This window comes from Diadema antillarum, unplaced genomic scaffold (genome assembly GCF_040938485.1).
Source record: "Diadema antillarum isolate AM-2024a unplaced genomic scaffold, OU_Dant_1.0 scf00000115, whole genome shotgun sequence".
Classification (NCBI taxonomy): domain Eukaryota; kingdom Metazoa; phylum Echinodermata; class Echinoidea; order Diadematoida; family Diadematidae; genus Diadema; species Diadema antillarum.
This window is the reverse complement of record NW_027271004.1, coordinates 2,131,266-2,153,827: the sequence shown is the minus strand read 5'-3', so window position 1 is coordinate 2,153,827 and position 22,562 is coordinate 2,131,266. Positions and strand designations below refer to the sequence as shown.

General features: G+C 40.2%; 1 protein-coding gene across 1 annotated transcript in view; it reads right to left on the bottom strand.

Moving 5' to 3' along the window:
- Nucleotides 1-379: 379 nt before the first annotated feature.
- Nucleotides 380-22,562, bottom strand: part of LOC139719859 (golgin subfamily A member 1-like) — a 41,942-nt gene continuing 19,759 nt past the window's right edge. Inside the window, exons 9-21 of the mRNA XM_071631243.1 lie at nt 20,390-20,518; nt 19,304-19,399; nt 17,886-18,077; nt 16,891-17,064; nt 16,353-16,448; nt 14,252-14,341; nt 13,855-13,957; nt 12,898-13,079; nt 12,020-12,112; nt 8,711-8,833; nt 7,834-8,076; nt 2,189-2,275; nt 380-1,680 (exon numbers count right to left, since the gene is read on the bottom strand). Coding sequence (XP_071487344.1) covers nt 1,606-1,680; nt 2,189-2,275; nt 7,834-8,076; nt 8,711-8,833; nt 12,020-12,112; nt 12,898-13,079; nt 13,855-13,957; nt 14,252-14,341; nt 16,353-16,448; nt 16,891-17,064; nt 17,886-18,077; nt 19,304-19,399; nt 20,390-20,518 — 1,683 coding nt within the window. The 3' untranslated portion in view covers nt 380-1,605. The remainder of the gene's footprint in view (nt 1,681-2,188; nt 2,276-7,833; nt 8,077-8,710; nt 8,834-12,019; nt 12,113-12,897; nt 13,080-13,854; nt 13,958-14,251; nt 14,342-16,352; nt 16,449-16,890; nt 17,065-17,885; nt 18,078-19,303; nt 19,400-20,389; nt 20,519-22,562) is intronic.

Here is a 22,562-nt window from a genome sequence, read left to right as displayed (position 1 = left end):
GCTGGGGTTGAACATCCAGGCCCCAGTTCATAAGGTGCTTATTTGACTCACTTAATTTGACATTCCTGTGGCAACAGTTAGACAACATCCAATCATTTATGACCATCCTAGGTATTGCTATGGTCACTGTAATAATTGCAAGTTCAAATGATTGCAGGTTTTGTTATGGAGCAAGGTCTAGATTGAGGAGACAGTGTCCCACTGCAGAGCTGACCACGCCTGTCCCAGTGCTCCTTGGAGGAAAGGAGAATGGGTGCAGGAAGGGTGAGCAGTGTTGGTATCACGTTTCATCACGGGTGGTGGCACTGTTTCATGGCATCGACAGAACGGTTCAATCAGGGATGTTCTGTGGCCATTCAGGGCTCGACACTAACGGTGGCCCGGGGCCACCAAAAATGAAAGTCGGGCCACCAAATTTCAGAAAAGGGCAAATTTGGTGGCCCCCCTTGGGCCACCAAATTTTTTGAAAAGTGTGTCAATAAATTCGTAACTTTTTGCGCCGGAAATGCATAAATGCATGCAGTGAGTGTGCGACTTATAGAAAAAAAATGAACTTTTATCAATTTTTTTTTTTTTCGGGCCACCAAATTTTTCTCTCGGGCCACCCAAAATTTGAAATTGATGATTTTGGTGGCCCCATCGGGCCACCGAAAAATAAAGTTAGTGTCGAGCCCTGCCATTGCAGAGTCTGCATTCAGCTCAGAACTGACACATTCACTTTGACACAATACTACAGTGACATCATCATCAGCATCACATTGATGAATGGGTGGGGTGGGGGAGGGATTGAGAAACAAAACTGAGCGATGGCAGGAGGGAAATATGGGGCTAATCGAGGCCTGCAAAACGGACTTAATTCTAGACTGAGGAACAGTCACCCGTTTACCAACGCATCTCATCGAGAAACGGGACTATCACACGGAAGCTGTCATCGGAGACCGTTCTCAGATACCAACAAGAGACTTTGGTTGCTCCTTTCAACAAAGCTTGAGTTATTTTTTAAAGGTGACTTCGAAAGCTAATGCCTCAGATGCTTGTCGCTGATGGCGCATGACGAAGAAAAGCACAAACGATCTCCCAACTGCTCATAACTAAAGATGGAGACAAGTAAAGAGGAACTACTGGGTTGCTCCGGCATCACAAGGAGTCTGTTATCATCCCCGTTGATGAGTCCCTCAATCCAAGCTGAAGCTGGAGTTGCACGTAGTCCTTCACGATGACTTGGTGATGATTCCACAATAAGACCAAGGATGACATACTCTTTGAAATGGAGTTTCTACCCCTCCTTGGGGAGATAATCCGCTGTGTATATTTCTCTCTCTTACCTAATCTCTTCTGTCGGAGGTGACTTCGACTACAGATGGCGAAATTGCCGGCTGGCTAGTAGTGTTCGTGGCACAGACACACTCATAAACACACATGCACGCAAAGTGGCAAGTTTCATATCACCGCTCGGTAGTGGTGGCACAATTCTTCTTGTAGAATACAGGGCAGGGAAGCATTTGTTCAGTCTACATGCTGATTTCCAAGATGTTTATACTTTATCTCTTCAGATGATGTTCTTGACTGGCAGAAGGTTGGCAAAAGGGGTCCAGGAACTTGTCGTTACCGTATCACTGAGCCTGCCGAGCCGACCTGGACAAACTTCTTCTGGGCTGGTCTTGCACCAAACCACGACATCTGAGAAAGAAAGAGGAGAGAGTTTGACTTGATAAAGTGCAGAGGTCATTGTCACAGACAATTGGTAGCAATCACAAAGATTCTTACGAGTTCCATACATTCCAATAGATGAAAGCATATTCCCTTGTTCGGACGTAAATAGAGACAAAAACTTCAGGGAGCTTCCAGCTCTGATAGTTTATTTTGAGTATTGCTGTTTTCATCATCCCAACAGCTCATTTATCCCAGCAGCCATCGCTACTTACTAGCTACTATCATAAGATTAAACATTTGAAAATGAAGATAAGCCTTTTCAAACAGTTGTTTCATGACTTGATATACTCCTAAATGTATAAGGTACAAAAGGACCCGTTCCTTGAAATACCACCTTTGTCAAACACAGATGCTGCCAGTCAAGTGTGTAGATGGGTTAGATACGGGATGGAATACACTTGCATATGAAAAGTGGGCGTGGCTAGGGGTATTGCCCCTGATTGGCAGTGACCAGAACCCCGACCCATTTCCTCACCTTCCAGTCCAGGGTGCTTTTGATGAGGGCCTCCTCCTTTGGAGTCAGCTCGAGGACGGTGGAGACGGCTTTCAGGAGCTGCTTGGCCTGTTATGTGACATGGGGAAAGAAGAAAAGTCAGTAGGAGGGGGAAAGGGGCAGGGTGGGAGTAAGAGAGGACGAAGTAAACACCACACACAAGTTGAGTACTACAATTCCCGTGAGTCTCAATACTGTGCAGAATTTAAACCAGCTCCAACTTTCCGTGTTCACTTCAGTTTACTCTATCTAATAGGCTAATTCAAACATGGCATTGTACTCTGCAAAACTCCTATGGAATACTATAAAACGAGGAGTGTTTGCGTGCATTTTAATTTCATGAATTTCGTGAGAGCCAAGATTCGCTAAATTAAAATGTACATGAAAGTTCTTGTCTACACTATGCACATTGAATGTTAGAGGCAACTCCCGAAAATTTCATGCCACTAAAAAAGGCCGTTGGCTCCAATTCGACAAAATTTCATGCCGCAAAAATAGTGTTTTACAGTATACGAGACCTCTAAGAATCTGATACAACTCAACCCCTTAATAAGAAGGTGAATTTCCAAGTCCCAACTCAGGGCTGCACACTGGCGCCGGTCCGACGGTCAAAGACCGGTAAAAGTCACTGTCGGACCGGTAACTTTTCAGGAAATCCACAAGTTACCGGTCCGACATGACCAGTTTTAAAAAAAAGCATTGGTGGGGTCAGTAGAAAGGAAAAGAGCAGCCCCGATCAGGGAGAAACAGAATGCAAGATATCGCACTGTTCAACAAGTTTTACGCAAGTTTTCGTTTATGTCTACCGGTGCAATTTGTACAGTAAACGTAGTTTTGAGCACTAGCAGTCGACCAGTGACATTCGCGCTCGCTTGCGCATTTGGCGCTGCTCACGCACTGCCATGCAATGCAATGCATGCAAAGCAAATGATGCAAAGCATGTACAGTGTAACTGCTTCTCGTTTGCTTGGGATCGGCGGTCATGCCAGACAAGAAGCATTGAAAGAAGCGCACGCATTTCTGGGTCATTTTACTCATGATTTTTTAACGCAAGATCGATCCGATCCCGGCTTCGCAGCAGCGTGGCAGTTATGTTAGAACTAATTTACTTGTGTCGATTTTTAGAAAAAGTAAAAACACATTCGATATTCAGCGATACAGTAAATGGATCTGATTGCGTTTATTTTCATTTTGCACAGTCATTTCACAAATTAATATTTTCATTCGCTCAGAATGTTCTCATAACGAAGATAGGCGCAAAAAGGATCACAAAATCGGCCCTTCCGTGTACTTTTTAAGAACGCATGCACAAAATGTGAAGAGATAATACAAGGGAGAAAAAAAAAATCATGAAATCATGGCAGTCCCGCTTACATATTTCAGGTAGAAATCGTCCCAAAAAGGATCATGAATTCGACCGGCCGCGTCGTATCTTCCAAAAGATTATGTACGAAATGCGAAGAGATTATAGAGGAGAAAAAGAAAAAAAAAGATAAAGGACACATTTTGGTGAGTGCATCATAAACGATTACAGCCGAATAAAAATTCATGAAATCAACGCAATCCCGTTGAAATTTGAGGAAATAATAGGCGCAAAAAAAAAAAACAAGAGACCCGCGGGTCTAGCGCTCACCTGAGTATCGCAAGTTCACCTTTCACGCAGTCACTAATCTAAATTATTCACAGCTCTACCAAAATTTGACCAGGCATTCTGAAGTAGAAGATGAAAATGTACAATAAGGGCCCAAATTTTTAAAGATTCCTTAATTTGGGGAATTGGGGGCCCCCTGGGGCCCTCTGGGTGGGGCATGGTGCCCATTTTGATAAATTGAGATCCTGACCCCCTAAGGATGCTACCTGCCAAGTTTGACGAAAATCTATCATGAGGTTTTCAGGAAGAAGATGACAATGTACGATTCAGGCCCCCATTTGGACCTTCCTAACCCCCCCCCCCCCCCCCCCCACCCCTGCCCCCAAGAGGGGCACCCCTGGATCTCCTATGAACAAACTCGAAACTACAGTCATTAATGTACTCACTCATAGTATTATCTTAGCTGTATAACTTCTGATTCTAGAGAAAATTTTTAACGATTCCTTCATTTGGGGGGTTTGGGCCCCCCTGGGGGCCCCCTGGGTGGGACATGGTGCCCATTTTAACAAATTGAGATCCTAACCCCTTAGGGATGCTACCTGCCAAGTTTGGTGAAAATGGGTCATGGGGTTCTAAAAAAGAAGATAAAAATGTACAATTTAGGCCCCATTAGGACCCCTCCTCACCTCCCTCCCCTGGGTCCCAAGGGGGGCACCCCTGATTCTGCCATGAACAAACTTGAAACTGCAGTCATCAATGTACTAACTCATAGTATTAACTTAGCTCCATCACTTCTGGTTCTAGAGAAGAAGATTTTTAAAGATTCCTTAATTTTGGGGGATTTGGGCCCCCTGGGGGTCCCCTGGGGGCCCCCTGGGTGGGGCATGGTGCCCATTTTAACAAATTGAGTTCCTAACCCCCTAGGGATGCTACCTGCCAAGTTTGGTGAAAATGGGTCATGGGGTTCTCAAGAAGAAGATGAAAATGTACAATTTAGGCCCCATTAGAACCCCTCCCCACCCCCTCCCCTGGGTCCCAAGGGGGGCATCCCTGATTCTGCCATGAACAAACTTGAAACTACAGTCATCAATGAACTAACTCATAGTATTAACTTAGCTCTATCACTTCTGGTTCTAGAGAAGAAGATTTTTAAAGATTCCTTAATTTTGGGGGGTTTGGGCCCCCCTGGGGGCCCCCTGGGTGGGTCATGGTGCCCATTTTAACAAATTGAGTTCCTAACCCCCTAGGGATGCTACCTGCCAAGTTTGATGAAAATCGGTCTTGGGGTTTTCAAGAAGAAGATGAAAATGTAAAAAGTTTACGCACGACGCACGACGGACGACGGACGACGCACGACGCACGACGGACGCCGGACGAAGGGCGATCGCAATAGCTCACTTGAGCCTTTGGCTCAGGTGAGCTAAAAAGGATCTTGAATTGAGTCCTGCATGCCGTCTTGGTTATCAAAAACGCATACACAAATGCGACGAGATTATCGGGAGAAAAATAAAAAAGACATTTTTACCCTTCTGGTGCGTGTATTACAAAAGATTACATCCGAAGTAATTCATGAAATCGCCACAATCCCGCTGATATTTGAGGTAGAAATAGGCGCAAAAAGGATCGTGAATTCGGCCGCGTCGTATATCTTGTAGATAAGAACGCATGTACGAAATGGGAAAAGATTAGCGGGAGAAAAATAAAGGACACATTTTCACCCCTTTTGGCGCTTGCATCATAAATTACAGCCGAATAGTAATTCATGAGAATTTCGCAATCCCGTTGGAATTTGAGTAAACAATACTAGGCGCAAAAAGAATACTCAGTATCGAATTCGGCCCTGCATGCAATGTATAATTTTGAAAACGCCAAATACGAAGAAATTATCGGGAGAAAAATAAAGAACGCATTTTCAACCCTTCTGGTGAATGTATCACAAAAGATTACAGCCGAAATAATTAATGACATATCGCAATCCCGCTGATATTTGATGTAGAAATAGGCGCTAAAAGGACCGTGAATTCGGTCGTATAGGCATGTACGCAATGCCAAGTGATTATTGGGTGAAAAATGCAGCACACATTTTCAACCCCTTTTGGCCCGTGCATCATAAAGATTATAGAGCCGAGTGATAATTCATAAAATCATCTCAATCCCGTTAAAGTTTGAGGAAACGATAGGCACAAAAGAATCATGATTTTTGGCCGTGTCGTGTATGTTTTAAGAACGCATTTACAAAATGCGAAGAGTTTATCGGGGAAAAATAAAGGACACATTTTCAACCCCTTTTGGCGCGTGTATCATAAAAGATTGCATCCGAAGTCATACATGAACTCATCGCAATCCCGCTGATATTTGAGGTAGAAATAGGCGCAAAAAGGATCATGAATTCGGCCATGTCGTATACCTTTCAAGAACGCATGTACGGAATGCGAAGAGATTATGGGGAGAAAAATAAAGAACGCATTTTCAACCATTCTAGCTGGTGCGTACATCACAAAAGATTACATCTGAAGTATATTCATGAAATTCCACAATTCGTCTGATATTTAATGTAAAAATAGGCGATAAAAGGATCGTGAATTCGGCCGTGTCGTATCTATACGCATGTACGAAATGCGAAGAGATTATTGGGAGAAAAATACAGGACACATTTTCAACCCCTTTTGGCCCGTGCATCATAAAGATTACGGCCGAATAATAATTCATGAAATCATCGCAATCCCGTTGAAGTTTGAGGAAACAATAGGCGCAAAAAGAATCATGATTTTTGGCCGTGTCGTATATCTGTTTAGAACGCATTACGAAATGCGAAGAGTTCATCCGGGAAAAATAAAGGACACATTTTCAACCCATTTTGGCGCGTTTATCATAAAAGATTACTGCCGAAGTTATTCATGAAATCATCGCAATCCCGCTGATATTTGAGGTAGAAATAGGCGCAAAAATGATCGTGAATTCGGCAGTGTCGTAGAACGCATGTACGGAATGCGAAGAGATAATGGGGAGAAAAATAAAGAACGCATTTTTAACCATTCTTGCCGGTGCGTGCATCACAAAAAGTTACATCCGAAGTTATACGTGAAATCGCCACAATTCCGCTGATATTTGAGGTAGAAATAGGCGCAAAAAGTATCATGAATTCGGCCATGTGGTGCATCTTTCTAAGAACGCACTTACGAAATTCGAAGAGTTTGTCGGGAAAAAATAAAGGACACATTTTCAACCTCTCTTGGCGCTTGCATCAGAAAATATTACAGCCGAAGTAATTTATGAAATCGTCACAATCCCGCTAATATTTGAGGTGGAAATGGGCGCAAAAAGGATCGCGAATTCGGTCCTGCACGTCGTGTACCTTTCAAGAACGCATGCACAAATGCGAATAGATTATCGGGAGAAAAATAAAGAACCCCTTGTAGCGCGTGCATCAGAAAATATCACAGCTAAAATAATTCATTAAATCGTCGCAATCCAACTGACCACCAAGAGCAGGTTACGCAGCAAGTTCGTGTGCCGATGTTTAGAAAAAGTCACAAACGCATTTGATACAATCTGATTTTGTTCATTTTTTACACTGTAATTCACAAACAAACATTCTATTTTTTCCTATCTTTTTATATTTTTTTGTGCAATAAATATCACAAGTTAAAAAAAAAAAAAATTAATCTGTAAAATGTACATGGGGGGGGGGGTACGTCCATAAAAAACAAGAAAATAAGTTTGCAAGTCATTTAATGTTTTTTTAGGTTGTTGTTGTTGACCGGTAAATTTTCTGTTCGGACCGGCAAAAAATGGTAAAACGGGGCATTTACCGGTCCGACAGAGACAGGCTGGACCGGCAGAAAAAATGGGTTAGTGTGCAGCCCTGCCCAACTCTTATTTCTCTGTTTTTGTACCCTGATAAAGTGAGAAACCTGATATTACAGGGCAATTGTCATGGTTTTAAGGTCCTCATTATAATGAGATTTCCCTGAGTTCTGAAAATGAAGGAAAAACAAACAAACAGATAAACAAACAAACAAACACTCGCATGCACCTCATAGTCCGTTGAACTCATGAACTTGAAGACGACGTGTCTGAGGTACTGGAAGTTGATCTCTCGGAAGTCGCTGCGGGACAGAGTGCTGTCCAGCTCCAATGACGAGGCTGGCGGCTGGAGGCTGTTGTTGCTGCCGCGGAAGTTGTTCTCGGGGACGGTCAGCTTGCTCCTGTTGGGGAGGGGGTCGGCGCTGCGCAAGGCTTCCTCCGGCGACTCATAGCCTGCGATGGTTTGCACTTTCTGTGGGATGGAGTGCGGTAAATGAGGAATAGGAAAACATCTTGATAAAATGAGACATTATTTCACCCAAGAATCCACTAGAGAAGAATTTCATTTTCTCCTTTATAGGTGGTAGCTTACTTGTAGCTACAATTTTGTCAGAAAGTGGCATATGACACATGGGCCTACCGTACCCATTCAAACTATAGCTAATTATTCAAGCAAGGACTTTATTTAATTCGAATGATGCACTGCTCACTTTAAATGTGCATTTAGTATAATTCCTATTTGAGATACGAATCCAGTACTGCACATATTGACACAAAAGTACAAACCGAGCACATATGTTCTATAATCAAAATATCTTCAAATCTGTCAAGAAGAAAACACAAACTTCAATAATTCACGATTAAAAAGCACATAATCTTCACTGCTGGAGAAAACTCCAACTGCCCCCCCCTACAACATCAAACAAACAAAAAAGAAAATAACAGTTGCAGACTGAAGCCTTAATATCACATTACACTATAGGGTTTGTATCTTACGCGGGAAATATATGATACCATATATATGAAAATACTCTGCAGTAAAACTAGCTAACAGAGAAACAAATCTGGCCCTTTTTTTATTTGATCTTTTTCTTTGTTTCCATTACCAATTCCTTCTGGAGTGTCTTCTTGAGGTCAGACAGTCTCTGCTGTTGCATCTTGATGGTCCTGTTCTTGTCTGCCAGCTGCTGCTCAAGGCTCTCCACACTCTGCCGAAGCTTCTCCTGGTTCTGATGGATGTAAACAAAGATGTTAGAGAGGGGAGATACAGTCAAATCTGTCCCACTCATACTGCAGCCAAAATTTGGAGCCTCCTCAAACCTATTTGAATACCTTCTTGAAAAAAACTCATCACTTGTCTATTTATACTAAAATTTCAATCAAGCAGGCCATAACTGGCTCCATTCTCATGGTAACCAAGCTTCCCTTTGATAAACGGCATACTTTTGAATGCCAGGTTTACGCAGAATGGATGTGTTATATATATCTATATATAAATGTGATGAGCGCAAAAATGTGCATGCTGTGCAATGCTTGTCAGTGGCAGTCGGTCATGTTGGGAAGATTTTTATGATAGAGGGCAATGACCTGCAGAGATTATCTTTCAAGTAGTCAAAAAGCCGCCCCTGTAGGTGGTTTCAGAACCTGATTGGATTGGAGTGCCTTTGATAAAATTCTGTCTGTTTATACAGAGCTAAAAGGTTGCTCGATGCTGATCAAGGAGGCTTCATAAACCGACTTTTGCTTAGTATAATAGGGGTGTCAATGGCCATTGTTCTGCAGCGAATACTTTGTGCTGCCACTCAAAAGGCCTATGAGAAATAATGTGCTGAGGTCCCTGTGTATAGTGACTTCTTGCCTCCTGTTGCATTACCTAACTAGATATATCGCTACGGCTACTGATATGCCTCCGCCATGGTTCTCCTAATAGGTCTATAGTACAATGTCTTGACAATGTGTGATGACAGTTTCACACAATTGGCAAAATATTAAAATGACAGGTTTGCCACAAATGTGCTGAATGTTCACTTTCCTAGAACTAGGTTCAATTGGATGAATGATTAAAATGTCAGAGTGCAGGTATTTGGGGGAACTTATGATTTTTACTTGACTTTTGACCCTTTTATAAGTTTATGTATTGAGTAATTTTCAAGGTATTGAGAAAAAGTATTATTTCAGTATCAAATGGGAAAATAGCATTATCTAAACCTGGCCTTTGACCTTTGACCTCACAGTTCCAAAGAGAATCACTGTTAGGTTGAACATGCATAAATATGTAAGTTTCATGATGATACCTTGAGTTACTTTCGAGATATGGAGGAAAAAGTGCAATTTAGCACTTTCACTTGACCTTTTACCTTTTGACCTTTGACCTTTTGGCAAGAAACTTCCCCCAAAATATATATTGGGTAATACATGCCATACACCAAGTTTTAAAAGAAAACCTTCAGACATATTGCATTTTAAGGAAAGTAGTGATATTTTTAGGAGTTGACCTTGACCTTTGACCCCCCTGACCTTTGACCCATGACCCCCAACTTCCCTAGATAATCACTGCCCATCGGTACAAGCATATATACTAAGTTCAATGAAGATACCTTGAACCATTTGCGAGATATGGAGAAAAACATGAAATTTCACATTTTTTTTTCACAAAATAACCTGTGACCTTTGACCTTTGACCCTGTGACCCTAAAATCCACACAAAGTATTATCCCCCAAGGATATACCCTCATACCAAGTTTGATGTAAAACCACCACACGGTTCTTGAGATATCGACAAAAACAAAACGGGACGGACGGACGTACGGACGGACGTACAGACGTACGGACGTACGGACGTACGGACGTACGGACGTACGGACGGACGGACGGACGGACGGACGGACGACCCGAAAACATAATGCCTCCGGCCACTTCGTTGCGGAGGCATAAAAATCAGCCTATGGTCAATTCTCTCAACTATTGTGGCAACTACCTACAGGTTGAGCTCTTCTTGTGGGTGTATTAAGTTCTCATGATACAACCCGTTTTCTGACCAGCCACATGCTGAACCAGGAGAAAACAAGAGAGGATAAAACAAAAGATTATTATGAACTAATGTAAAAAAAAAAGAGGTCAGGGTGAAAGCGATGGTAGATTTTTTTCTTTTCTCTCTCCCACACAATTATTTTACCAATATCTGAAAAAAAAAAAGTTCAACAAATCTGTGGAAATGTGTCACAGGAAAAACTAGAAATGTCGCTACAGCGACTGGTTATACCCCCGTCAAACAACATTTCATAAGCTTTGGTCAAAACAACATTTGATAAGCTTTGGTCAAAAAACTGAGGAAGTAGTTAAATCCGCAAGATCTTTCCTTGATCTTCTGCCATTAATATGCCGTTACCATGGCAACGTACTTTCGGGTACTGTCGAAAAATGCGTCTTGCACATCTACAACCAAAGGCACACATCTGTACCAAGTTTCATGGAAATTGGGCAAAAACTGAGGAAGTAGTTTGCAACACAAAATTTTCCATCATTTTGGCTCATAATATGTGAGCTGTTACCATGGCAACATACTTTTTGTCACTGTCAAGAAATGTGTCATGCTGACCTATATCCTAAGACAAACATTCAATATGAATTCCATGAGAATTGGAAGAACACTGATGAAGCAGTTTTGCCATGAAGCATTTTGCCCTATATTTTACCAATAACATGCCGTTACCATGGCAACGCACTTTTTGCCACTGCGGAAATATGTGTCTTGCACATTAACATATTCAGATGAACATCTGTACCTAATTTCATAAAAATTGATCAAAAACTGTGGGAGGAGTTTGCGACGCAAGATTTGTACCCATTTTTGCCCATAATATGCCATTACCATGGCAACGTACTTTTGGGTACTGTCAAAAAATATGTCTTGCACATCTACAACCCAAGGCACACACCTGTGCCAAGTTTTATGGGAATCGGTTGAAAACTGAGGAAGTAGTTCGCGACGCAAGATTTGTACCCATTTTTGCCCATAATATGCCGTTACCATGGCAACGTACTTTTGGGTACTGTCAAAAAATACGTCTTGCACATCTACAACCCAAGGCACACATCTGTGCCAAGTTTTATGGGAATCGGTTGAAAACTGAGGAAGTAGTTCGCGACGCAAGATTTGCAACGGACCGACCGCCCGACTGACCGCCCGACCGCCCGACCGACCGCCCGACCGACCGTCCGCTGATTCCTATATACCCCCTTCAAACTTCGTTTGGCAAGGGTATAACAAAAGGTAGAATTTTGCTTTCTTCGTCAAGCCAATTCTAATTTCACAGTGGTCTCACCTACTCAAATATCAGCCAAAAAAAAAAGAAAAAAAAAAAGATTTGCTTGAAACCATCTATGCAAAACAGCAACATTCATCATGATCTCACCTCAAGTTCTATGTGTCCATTTAACTCACTCTCCTGTATCCTGGCCTGAGCTTCTGTCTCAACTCTGACCAGCTTTTCTTGTAACTCTTGCAACTGAAATAAAATGAAAAGAAGGCAAAAGATAAAAATGAAAATAGAAATAAAAATATTGAATGATGCAGAACTTATCAGCATTTGCTCAATGATACAGACAAATCACTGCTGTTCTCTAGGCACTATACTATTCACAGTATAACTCTCTGCACATCTTTTGCATAAGCAACAAAAATCATCTCATAGGCTCATTATAACACAGATATGAAGAGCTTGTTTGCAAAAACCGATAAGTCCATATTTGCCAAATGGAGATATTTGCGATTAAAGGTCAAGAAAAATAAAGAGAATAAGAATATTTTTGCTTCTTTTGACCATAACTTCAAAAATGTACCTTTATATGTAGTGACCAATATATCATTAAAAAGGTATTATTTTGTACTTTATGACAGAGATCGTACTTCAAAATCTTCAAAAATGGACTTATCGGTTTTTGCAACAAACTCTTCATATCAAGATAAAAAATAAATTAATTAGAAAAAGCACATATATGGTCAAATATGTCATAATTATCAAATGAATCAGACCACCTCAGAGGCACCGAAACAAACCTAATATGCAAATGCAAAATGACAATAGAATTCAATGCACGTTCAATTCATCTGATCCAGCAACGGTGGAACAGCATCTTTAAAAGTTTGTAACTTTTGCATCGATTGTCTGATTTTCCTCAAACTTTGACTGATGTGTTCTACTAATATTGCTGTATTCACCCAATCCATGTATATATTTGGGTTTCAGTCCCCTGTACAGATCACAGTGGGATTGCTGACACATCATCGCACCTTTTGTGTGATGAGCGTTAGCTCCTCCCCCTTCTCCTCCAGGGATTGCTGTAAGACACTGATGGTTTCCGTCTTCTCGAAGATGAGCCGCTGCGCCTCGTCCTGGGTCTCCCTCCCAGTCTTCTCCTGCTCCCCTAACCTCTGGCCCAGCTCACTGACACTCTGCTGGAGATTCTGGAGCTCTGTTTGCCATCCAATCAGAATCGGGAATCGAAAGAAGTCGAGAACAAAATGAGTCAGAGACACTGGGAGAATTAGAACCTGGAAATTCAAATCCTTGGGATCCAAGGAGACGATAAATGAAACACAGAGGTCAAAGGTGAGAAAAAAAAGGGGGAACAGGCCTGCATCAAAGGACAAAATCAAATAAAAATTCCTTAGCCAATGCACTGGCATTTTCAAGAATTAACCAGGATTATCTGAAGGGAGAGCCACGATCACAACAATGGAAGGCTAACCTCGGAATAATCTGACAAATGGATGGATGAAACTACATTAATATCATGTCAGAACATACTGGAAATTCATGGACTTACAAAATATGCACCCCACCTCCTAATTGCAAGCATCATCATCATCATCATCATCATCATCATCATCATCATCATCATCATCATCATCATCATCATCATCATCATCATCATCATCGTTGCTGTCGTCATAGTCATTATCATCACCATACAATGCAAGAAGCTATACCAGGAAGATTTTTATTACCGCTGATGTGATTCACTTCTCAAAAGCTGTACTATGGATCTCTTTTTTTTTCCTCAAGATGGCTCTTTTCAAAGCACATTATTTTATCCCCTTCACTCTGCTAAATTGTTTGGTGCTGATAAAGACTGTTATTTCAGAGTGTTCTTGAGTGCAAAAACTATGCTTAACTCCTCAACAAACAATAATGACAAAAAATATACAAGCAATGTGTGCAGGTCAGCAGATGGTAAATATTATTACCTGTTTCATGTTTTCTGATGAGTTGTTCTTTCTCTTTGACAGTTGCGTGGAGTATTGTAAGCTGTTCTTTTTGTCTTGATGATAAACTCTCCAATTCCTGGGCCTGAAATAAAATGACAAGTCGATAAATTAAGGCCTCAAAAATTTCATGCAACAGTCCTAAAGAGGCCATGTCAAGTTATATCTTCCACACATGGAAAATTGCTTTAGCAGAGGTTTACAACAACACAATCATAATGATTCATGTTTTTTTTTTAAGCATTTTGATGAGCACATACTTCAACTTCTCAGCAGAAGAAAAAAAAAGTGGGACACATATCATCATTGTTTTCAAGTCATGTGTGCCTTAAAGAGTTTGACACAACACTCAAGAACAAGTGTAAACTGGGTTACTTGCCTTTGCATCTAGTTCTGAGGCTCTTGATCTCGATGAGTCTAACTCGGACTGCAGGTGACTGGTTCTTGAATCGACCATCGACATAGATTTCTGATTTCGTCCAAAGAGGGAGGGGGCAAAAAAGAGAGTGTGACAGTAGATGTACTGTAAAAGAGAAAATTTTAGCGCATTTTCCACAACCAGAAGCCAGCGCAAAAATAAAGAACACATTCATATTTTTGCACGTCATATGTTCCATTAATACATGTCTTGATTCTGCAGAATTAACACACGCGAAATTCATCTTACCCAGCCGAGCAAAAAAAAAAATTACTTGCACAAAAACAACCACTTGGACTTTTACAGTACATACAGTATTGGGTAATTCTAGGAGTATCAAACATTCAACACATTTTCTAGGTTATTTTACTCAATGTGGCTTCTCTGAATCTAAAGATAAACGGGACCGAAAAACATTTTATCAATTTCTCTCTTTTTATAAAGTTTGTTTGTGACTGTGTGATAAGTCTACTACAGGAGTAATGTCATCTAAACTGTTTCTTTTTAAAGATATTGCAACCATTTTAGTGTGTATTGAGTAATAGAATTATGTGTGCAATAAAAGAGAAGGAATCACAACAGTAAATCCCCAAAATACACACAAAATGTGTAGTAGCAGCTTTGTTTGGGCGCCAGACAACTCGCCCTCGAGACAGGTCACCCCGAAGACAGCTCGCCCTCAATTTTCGAGGGCGAGTTGTCTTGGGTCCGAGGGCGAGTTGTCTTAAGTGGCGAAGGAATATACCCCGAATGATTGATTTAATCTCAGACAAAATAAAAGCCGCTTCAAAATAATTTTGCATTTATCTGCCTAAGTTAGATATCAGAATGCACACAGTTTCTACTTTCTCCGATTAAAATCATTTTTAAAATGAAAATTATGGCATTTTGTTATCACATTTTCCCAGCCCTGAGATCGCAAGAATTACCGAATCGTCCATGCCCGATCTGAGCTTGCCCCCTGATTCTCATCGGCAAACTGCAGTAAATTTTCAATTTTGAATGCACCTCTTAGACTTCATTTATGATTGAGGTTTGTATTATTGATTAATGATGCTAGATAGTAGGTTAAATTCGATCAATATTTCACTGTCTTCGTTTATTCAGCAAAAGAAGAAGTAGAGTCGATCTCGCCCTCTCCCCTTTTTCTCCAGCTAGCGCGGCGTGCATTGTGGGCTGCATTGTGCTTCCGTTATGCCAGAGCATGGCCAGAGCTGAACGTCGCGCGGCCAAGACTCTGGGGTAAACTTCTCTGGCCTTCTCTGGGAGAAAAAGAGGCGAGGGCAAGATCGTATCTTCTTCTTCTTTTGCTGAATAAATGGAGACAGTGAAATATTGATCGAATTCAACCTACTATCTAGCATCATTAATCAATAATACAAACCTGAATCATAAATGAAGTCTAAGAGGTGCATTCAAAGTCGAAACATTTACTGCAGTTTGCCGAGAAGAATCAGGGGGCGAGCTCAAATCGGGCATGGACGATTCGGCAATCTAGTGATCTCAGGGCTGGGAAAATGTGATAACAAAATGCCATAATTTTCATTTTAAAAATGATTTTAATCAGAAAAAATAGAAAGTGTGTGCATTCTGAAATTTAATCTAGGCAGATAAATGCAAAATCATTTTTAAGCAGCTTTTATTTTGTCTGAAATTAAATCAAACATTTGGGGTATATTCCTTCGCCACGTGAGACAACTCGCCCTTGCACCCAAGACAACTCGCCCTCGATTTTCGAGGGCAAGCAGTCTCCGGGGCGACCAGTCTCGAGGGCGAGTTGTCCTGGATCCCTTTGTTTTACTCCATTAACTTTATGTGGTTTCACTGTTCCATCCTTGGAGAGCATTTTAAGATGTGGGTCTTGTGGTTACTTAAGTGCATTTAATGGCCTCCTTTCTGACCATGGAACAGCACAGTCACTGTAGTGCGTGTGAAATCAAACAACTCAGATGAGTAGTCTCTATTCAGGCTTTTTAAAAGATTGAATACAAAAGCCAGTAAAGAGAAAAACCCAAACCTGCTAAATTGCGTGAAATGCATCTGTGCAAGGGTTAAAACTTACCCGTAATTTGTCTAGCTCTTCTTCAAGACAAGACACCTGCTTCTCGTGTTCTATTTCCTTCTCCAGATATTCCTCATTGATGGACTCCAACCTTGCCTGCATTACAATGAGGACAGTGAGAAGTTGTGTGTTTATTCAAACACATAATTTAAACAATAGTCATATTCTTTTGTTACATGCAGTGGCAAGGATTTGTAAGTATCTTGTATGGTGGCCGATGTAAAGAAACAAAGATTACATAAAATATGTGATTCAGAACGTTTATTAATTTGGCATGTCTGTCAAGACATATATCTAAATGCCTCACCCATTACATCTCACTGAGCCAAACACTAGGTTTCGTATTAGCATTTGAAGTGAAGATGAATCAACACTATCTTTCTGTTAATTAACTGAAATAAAGCATTCTTCAGCTCTGAGCTCCATGGACAGGTTAGGACGAGATGGAAAACTCCTTACACATGGATTTTTAAAAAATTGAAAAAAAGATTTATTCTCAACACTGACATGAAAAGATGCTTCCATCCCTAATACTCACCAGCTTGTGTTCTGAGGCACTTTTGTCAAAGTCTCGCGCCGTCTCAGCTGTGACCAGTTTGGACTCCAGGGTCGCAACCCTACCTTGGAGCTGCTTCTTGGACTCAATGAATTGCTGCTTGACCTCGGTCAGCTGCTGGTGAGCAAGGGTCAGCTCGGTCTCACTGACCTCTTTCTGTGTGGTCAACCAGACACAGAATGTAGTATTTGGAGAATATTTTCAAGTGATAACTTAAATAGTTTATTTTCAGTTAAATCGCTACCAATGACTTGGTGTGGCATGAACAATATAGGAATTCAAGTACCCCTGCATTTACAACCATGACATTAACTACAGCAGTGAAGCCAGCCAAAAATGCTACTGAGATCTGAACAATGAACTTGTGCCTACAGTTATGCTGTCAAAAATGTCACCATACATACAAACATTTTGGAAACTATATTCATGTTCTGACTACAGTTACATTGCAGCTCAAATAAGATTTCACAAGAACACATGAAACATAGGTCTCATGAAGCACTACATATGGAGATTATTATTCATTGTAATATCATTATTTTTGTAGTATTTTTTTTTTTTTGGGGGGGGGGTATAATTGCCTCCCTTTTGACATTTTAAAAGCTGCATAGCTGTCACTTTTCTGTTATTATTGTAACTTGTTATTGGTGAAAATTTACTCATGTACATATGTTTTTATATAATCACACTATACTACGTAATAATGCGTTGTAATTTAGCCTTTGGGATACAACTTTGAATGCTTTTTTTTCTTCAATAAACCAACCATCCATCGATCAATCAATCAATCAATCAATCAATCAATCAATCAATCAATCAATCAATCAATCAATCAATCAATCAATCAATCAATCATTCATTCAATCAATCAATCAATCAATCAATCAATCAATCAATCAATCAATCAATCAAATCAATCATCTGTCTTGCTTTGTCTCAAGTTTTGTTTCCTCCCCACAATCATGATAGCTGGGTACCTGTGCTTTGCGCTGGGCCTCTTTCTGCATGGCCTGGTGCTGGTGGGCACTGCACTCCTTCCTGGCCCCCTCCAGACTGGCCTGGAGGTCCGACACCTCGGCCCTCAGCTGGCCCTGGGTGGCCTCCGCCTTCTGCAGGCTCCTCCTGTGTTCCTCCGTGTCCTCCGCGATCTTGGCGTTCAGATGCTCGATCTGAAAAAGTGGCGAGGATGAAGGATGACGACGGATGAAGGACACGAAGTAATAGCTAGAGATGACAGTACCCTTATTCAAATCAATGAATTTAGTGAATCATTCACATCGATGAAGGGCAATTTGTCAATCAGTTGTGACAGTGCCCTTACCTTTAAAGGGATAGTACAGTATTGGTGGAGATGAGAATTGGGCTTTTAACTTTTTGTGAGATACCAAGAAAACACTTATGATATTGTACAGAGCATACCATTTTAAGAGGAATTCAAAGTTTATTTGATGAAAATCGGGTTTGGAATGACTGAAACATCCAAAAACAAAGTAAAACAAAACGATCGTAATAAAGTGTGGGACTTAGAATCGTTCTTTTTTGGATATCTTAGCCTTTTCAAAACCAATTTTCATCAAATAAACTTTGAATTCCTCATAGAATTACATGCTCTTTCATATTTCTTAAGAGGTTTCTCATTATCTCACCAAAATATGTGAGAAACCTGAAATTAGGTCTCAACCAAAACTGTACGATCCCTTTAAAATAGAGCACACAAAAACCTCTCTTATGCATTGTCATTTGTATGCTTTAACCCCACTGCTACTGAGATATAGATTCAATACTTAGAATATACCACTTCCAATCAGACTGAATTGCATACAGGTGATGCAGCTAAACATCACCAGCAGCACCTGATCCAAAAATCTACTGACTGTGTGGTTTAACCACAAAGAATCTATGCAACACTGAACTTTTTTCTTTAATCCTTCCATCTCAATATCACAAAATAAAGTACTGTACTGTCGATTGACGGAGAGGCTATAAACAACTGGAGAAATTTATAGCAGACAAATATTTCACATCTTATATTGGCTCATCTAATACTTACTCACTTTTCTTTCCATGGGCAAAACATATGATACCTTAATGGTATTCATACTGTATGGGTCATATGCTTACATACACCTATTTTTGAAGAAAGAAATCTTCAGAGTTCTCTGAGAACTTCAGTTTCCAGGATCTAGCATATTTTACCAGCGTGATATCAAATACTAAATAGAGTTCTTATATCCATATACACAAGTGTTTAAATGCAAAGATACAACAATATCTTAAATTATGGAACATATCTTGGCTGTATGCAAAAATGACATTTTATATTTGGGGGAAACTATGTTTGGACAATGGCAGAAATCTTCTGAAAGTTTGAATATCAAGAACATCAGCCCTTTACCTGCTTTTCAAGACTGGCAATCTTTTCATTAGATTCCACCCTGACTGAACTCAGTTCTCTCCTTGTTTCCTCCAACCTCTGCTCCATACCGTCCCTCTGAAAAATTGATCATCAGCCCAGGAGAGATAAGGACAGCATAAACATAATTACTAATCTTTATGATGATTTCATTACCAGCTGGATACTGATCTGCATTAGATATTGAAATCAAAATAATACAAGCAAATGCATTGAATCTTTTATATCTGATAGCCAATGCTGCAGTTTGTACAGAGATTCTGCAATTAACAGAACCAAACTGGCATCTCTCCATCGCAATCTTCTTTTCTTTTTCTTTTCTTTTTTTGTAGTGATTGTATTTGATTCCATCATTCTTACTGAAACTGCTATAACGTATCCTTGTTCTCTGTAATACATTTTCTATTCTGTGGTCAGTACAATTGTGATGTTCCCAGTGCATGTGAAGTGGCCAGCAGCCACTGAATATTGATGTTGGGCCAACAATCTTCCAAAAAAGTTATGTTTTGGTGGCCCAATTGGGCAACTATTAAGGTTTTGAATTTCATATTTCCTGTCATTTTGGGCCACATTTCTTTTTTGGCCACCAAATTTTTAAATTTTAAGATTCTAGTGGCCCAAACCAGCCACCAGAGGGGAAAAAAAAAAGTTTGGAGCCTTGGCATATGTAGAAAGCTTTCCAATAATAATCACCACACACACACAAACACACACATACACACACACACACACACACACACAAATATATCATAGACTAGTACCACAAGTCTGTTGTGAAGCAAGCGACAACAGTGATAAAGCCATAAGAATTCTCAATCCACACCACTATAGAGATTATCCAACACCATAAATTGGGTAAGGTGGTATGTACATGCAGGCCATCCAACATACGCATGTATGCAATGATGTAATTGCATGGCCACTTATGTAAATCGGCGGCTAACTTCAGTTTGCTTGAATCGCATCTGAAGGAGACTAATGTACCTTACACATCTCTGTGGTACATACAGAAAGATACAAAGAAACATTTAGGCCCTACTGCACTGACTGAATCTCTTCCCACCTTACCTCTGATTGCACTGCTTTCACATGATCATCCTGTGAAAGGTCGTTGACCTGTAACCTCTGCTCCAAGGTCGTGACCTTCTCTCTCAGAAGTCCCAGCTCGGACTCCTTGTCAAAGATATCTTTCTTGGCCTGGAACCAGAAGAACGAAAGTCAACTTGAAGTGATACAGAGGTGTGCATTTTACCCTTGAAAACAAGAGTTAGAAGGCTTCATTAAATCAGTAGAAAAGATCAGCATGAAGAAGGAAAAACAATTACCAATTGTGGATGGTTTGTGCAAATAGTGCATTCAAATGATGCATATGCAAAATGTCAAACTGCAATCACAGGTCACATTAATTGTCACAGTGCTACAGATGACATCCTTTTCACTCAACACTGTCTCCTTTTTGCAATATAAAACATCATGGTTACCAGTCTTCGGATTAAGTTTTGGCCTGGCCGGCAACGAAATATGTAATGCAATAAAGTGTGAAACACTTCACACCTCATACCTATCTTGGTTTGCTTGATTTCATGCACAAGAGACAGATTCTACACACACACACACACACACATACATACACACATACCCAAAACAAACAAACAAAAAGTCATCTTTACTACTACAATGCCTATTCTCTGAAATTATGTGAGCCATGGTATTTCCTGTCACATTGCAACATTCATTCATTACCTCTACACTAGCCTGGTACATGCATGATGAGTCCTACAAACGTGTTACTACGTATATCAACTCTCAAGCACATGTTTTTGCGTATGTGTTGTTAGTTTTTTGATGTATACATGCAGCTACGGTATGAAGTGTAATTCACTCGATATATAGGATGGGTCAGTCCACAGCAGAGCATTAAAGGAAATACATTGTAGAAATTGTTTAGTTCGCATTTCCCTGGAGTTGCAAGCATAATGCGTTCCATGTAACGCGTTCCATGTTCCTTTGCAGACTGCAAAGCTGTGTCACAGATTGATCATGTGATTTGTTGCTATGGGAACCAGTTTAGTAGTAAAAGTACAATTCCACACTTATGTTCAAGTTGGCTTTCTCACTTAAATTAAGTTAAAGATCAGATGAGCAGAGTGTTGGAAGTCTCATCAGAATGGAACCTAAGCCAAGGACGTTATAGGATTTTCAGGTTTCACACATTTCACACAACAGTGCCATTGAAAGCAGCTACAAATCCTAATAGGAAGGGGTGATGATGTTATCACCTCAAAAGACTCCCAGTGGCCTATACATATAAATTCATCTCCAAACAACTTCCTTTTAAAAACAAATAAACAAACATCGAAACAGAACAAATTCCAATTATCATCCCTAAAATCAAATTAAAAAGAATGTAGTCTTGCAATAACTAGCAACAGTAACTTTCAAGGTGAAAGGGGATGGAAATGGATGTATCAAAACATGATTTTTAAATGTATTTTTGTGTACAAACAAATGGACAAGTTGTGAGGCTGTGAAATCATCGCCTCTTCTAAATTCCTGGGTGTGGTTGCCACCAATCTTACAATTCAGTGAGAATGTAAAACTTTGATTTTCCATAACTTTCTTATTTAATGTCCTAATTTAATAAACTTTTCCCATTCCACTTGTCTGATATTACTCTCTATACCTGAAGTCCACTCGGTCTGAAGTCAATGCATGGTGTGGATATACACTTCAATTTAGAGAATATTATTGTTTCAATGCCGTACTGGGTTCTGAGTTGACATTAAAATCCATGACTAAATTGGCATACGATGCAGGCCTAAAGTTAGACTACTGGAAGACTGCATCTTAATCATGAGGCATCAAACGTTAGTCATTCACACAGCAACTGATTTCATCAAATCATAATGCAAATAAGCACTAAAGAAGCAGTGGTTACTGCAAAGTGAAATATATTGGACGACATACACCTAAATTACATGCACTAAGACATTTGTTGATGTCTGGGCAGTGTATGGTGTCAAAAGGTAATTCCTGGGATGTTTTACACTGGATTTCTGAAAGATGAGGACAGTCTCATTTGATAATGAGGTAGTACATTAGGTTATAAAAACATTTCTGGAGTAGTTCATACTAAAATTTGACAGTGTCAGTCATGATTACCTTGACAAAGTGACTGTGCAAATGGGTAGTTTTCTTGTAAACTTTTTGTAAAAAAATATAATTTGTATGACAATCAGCA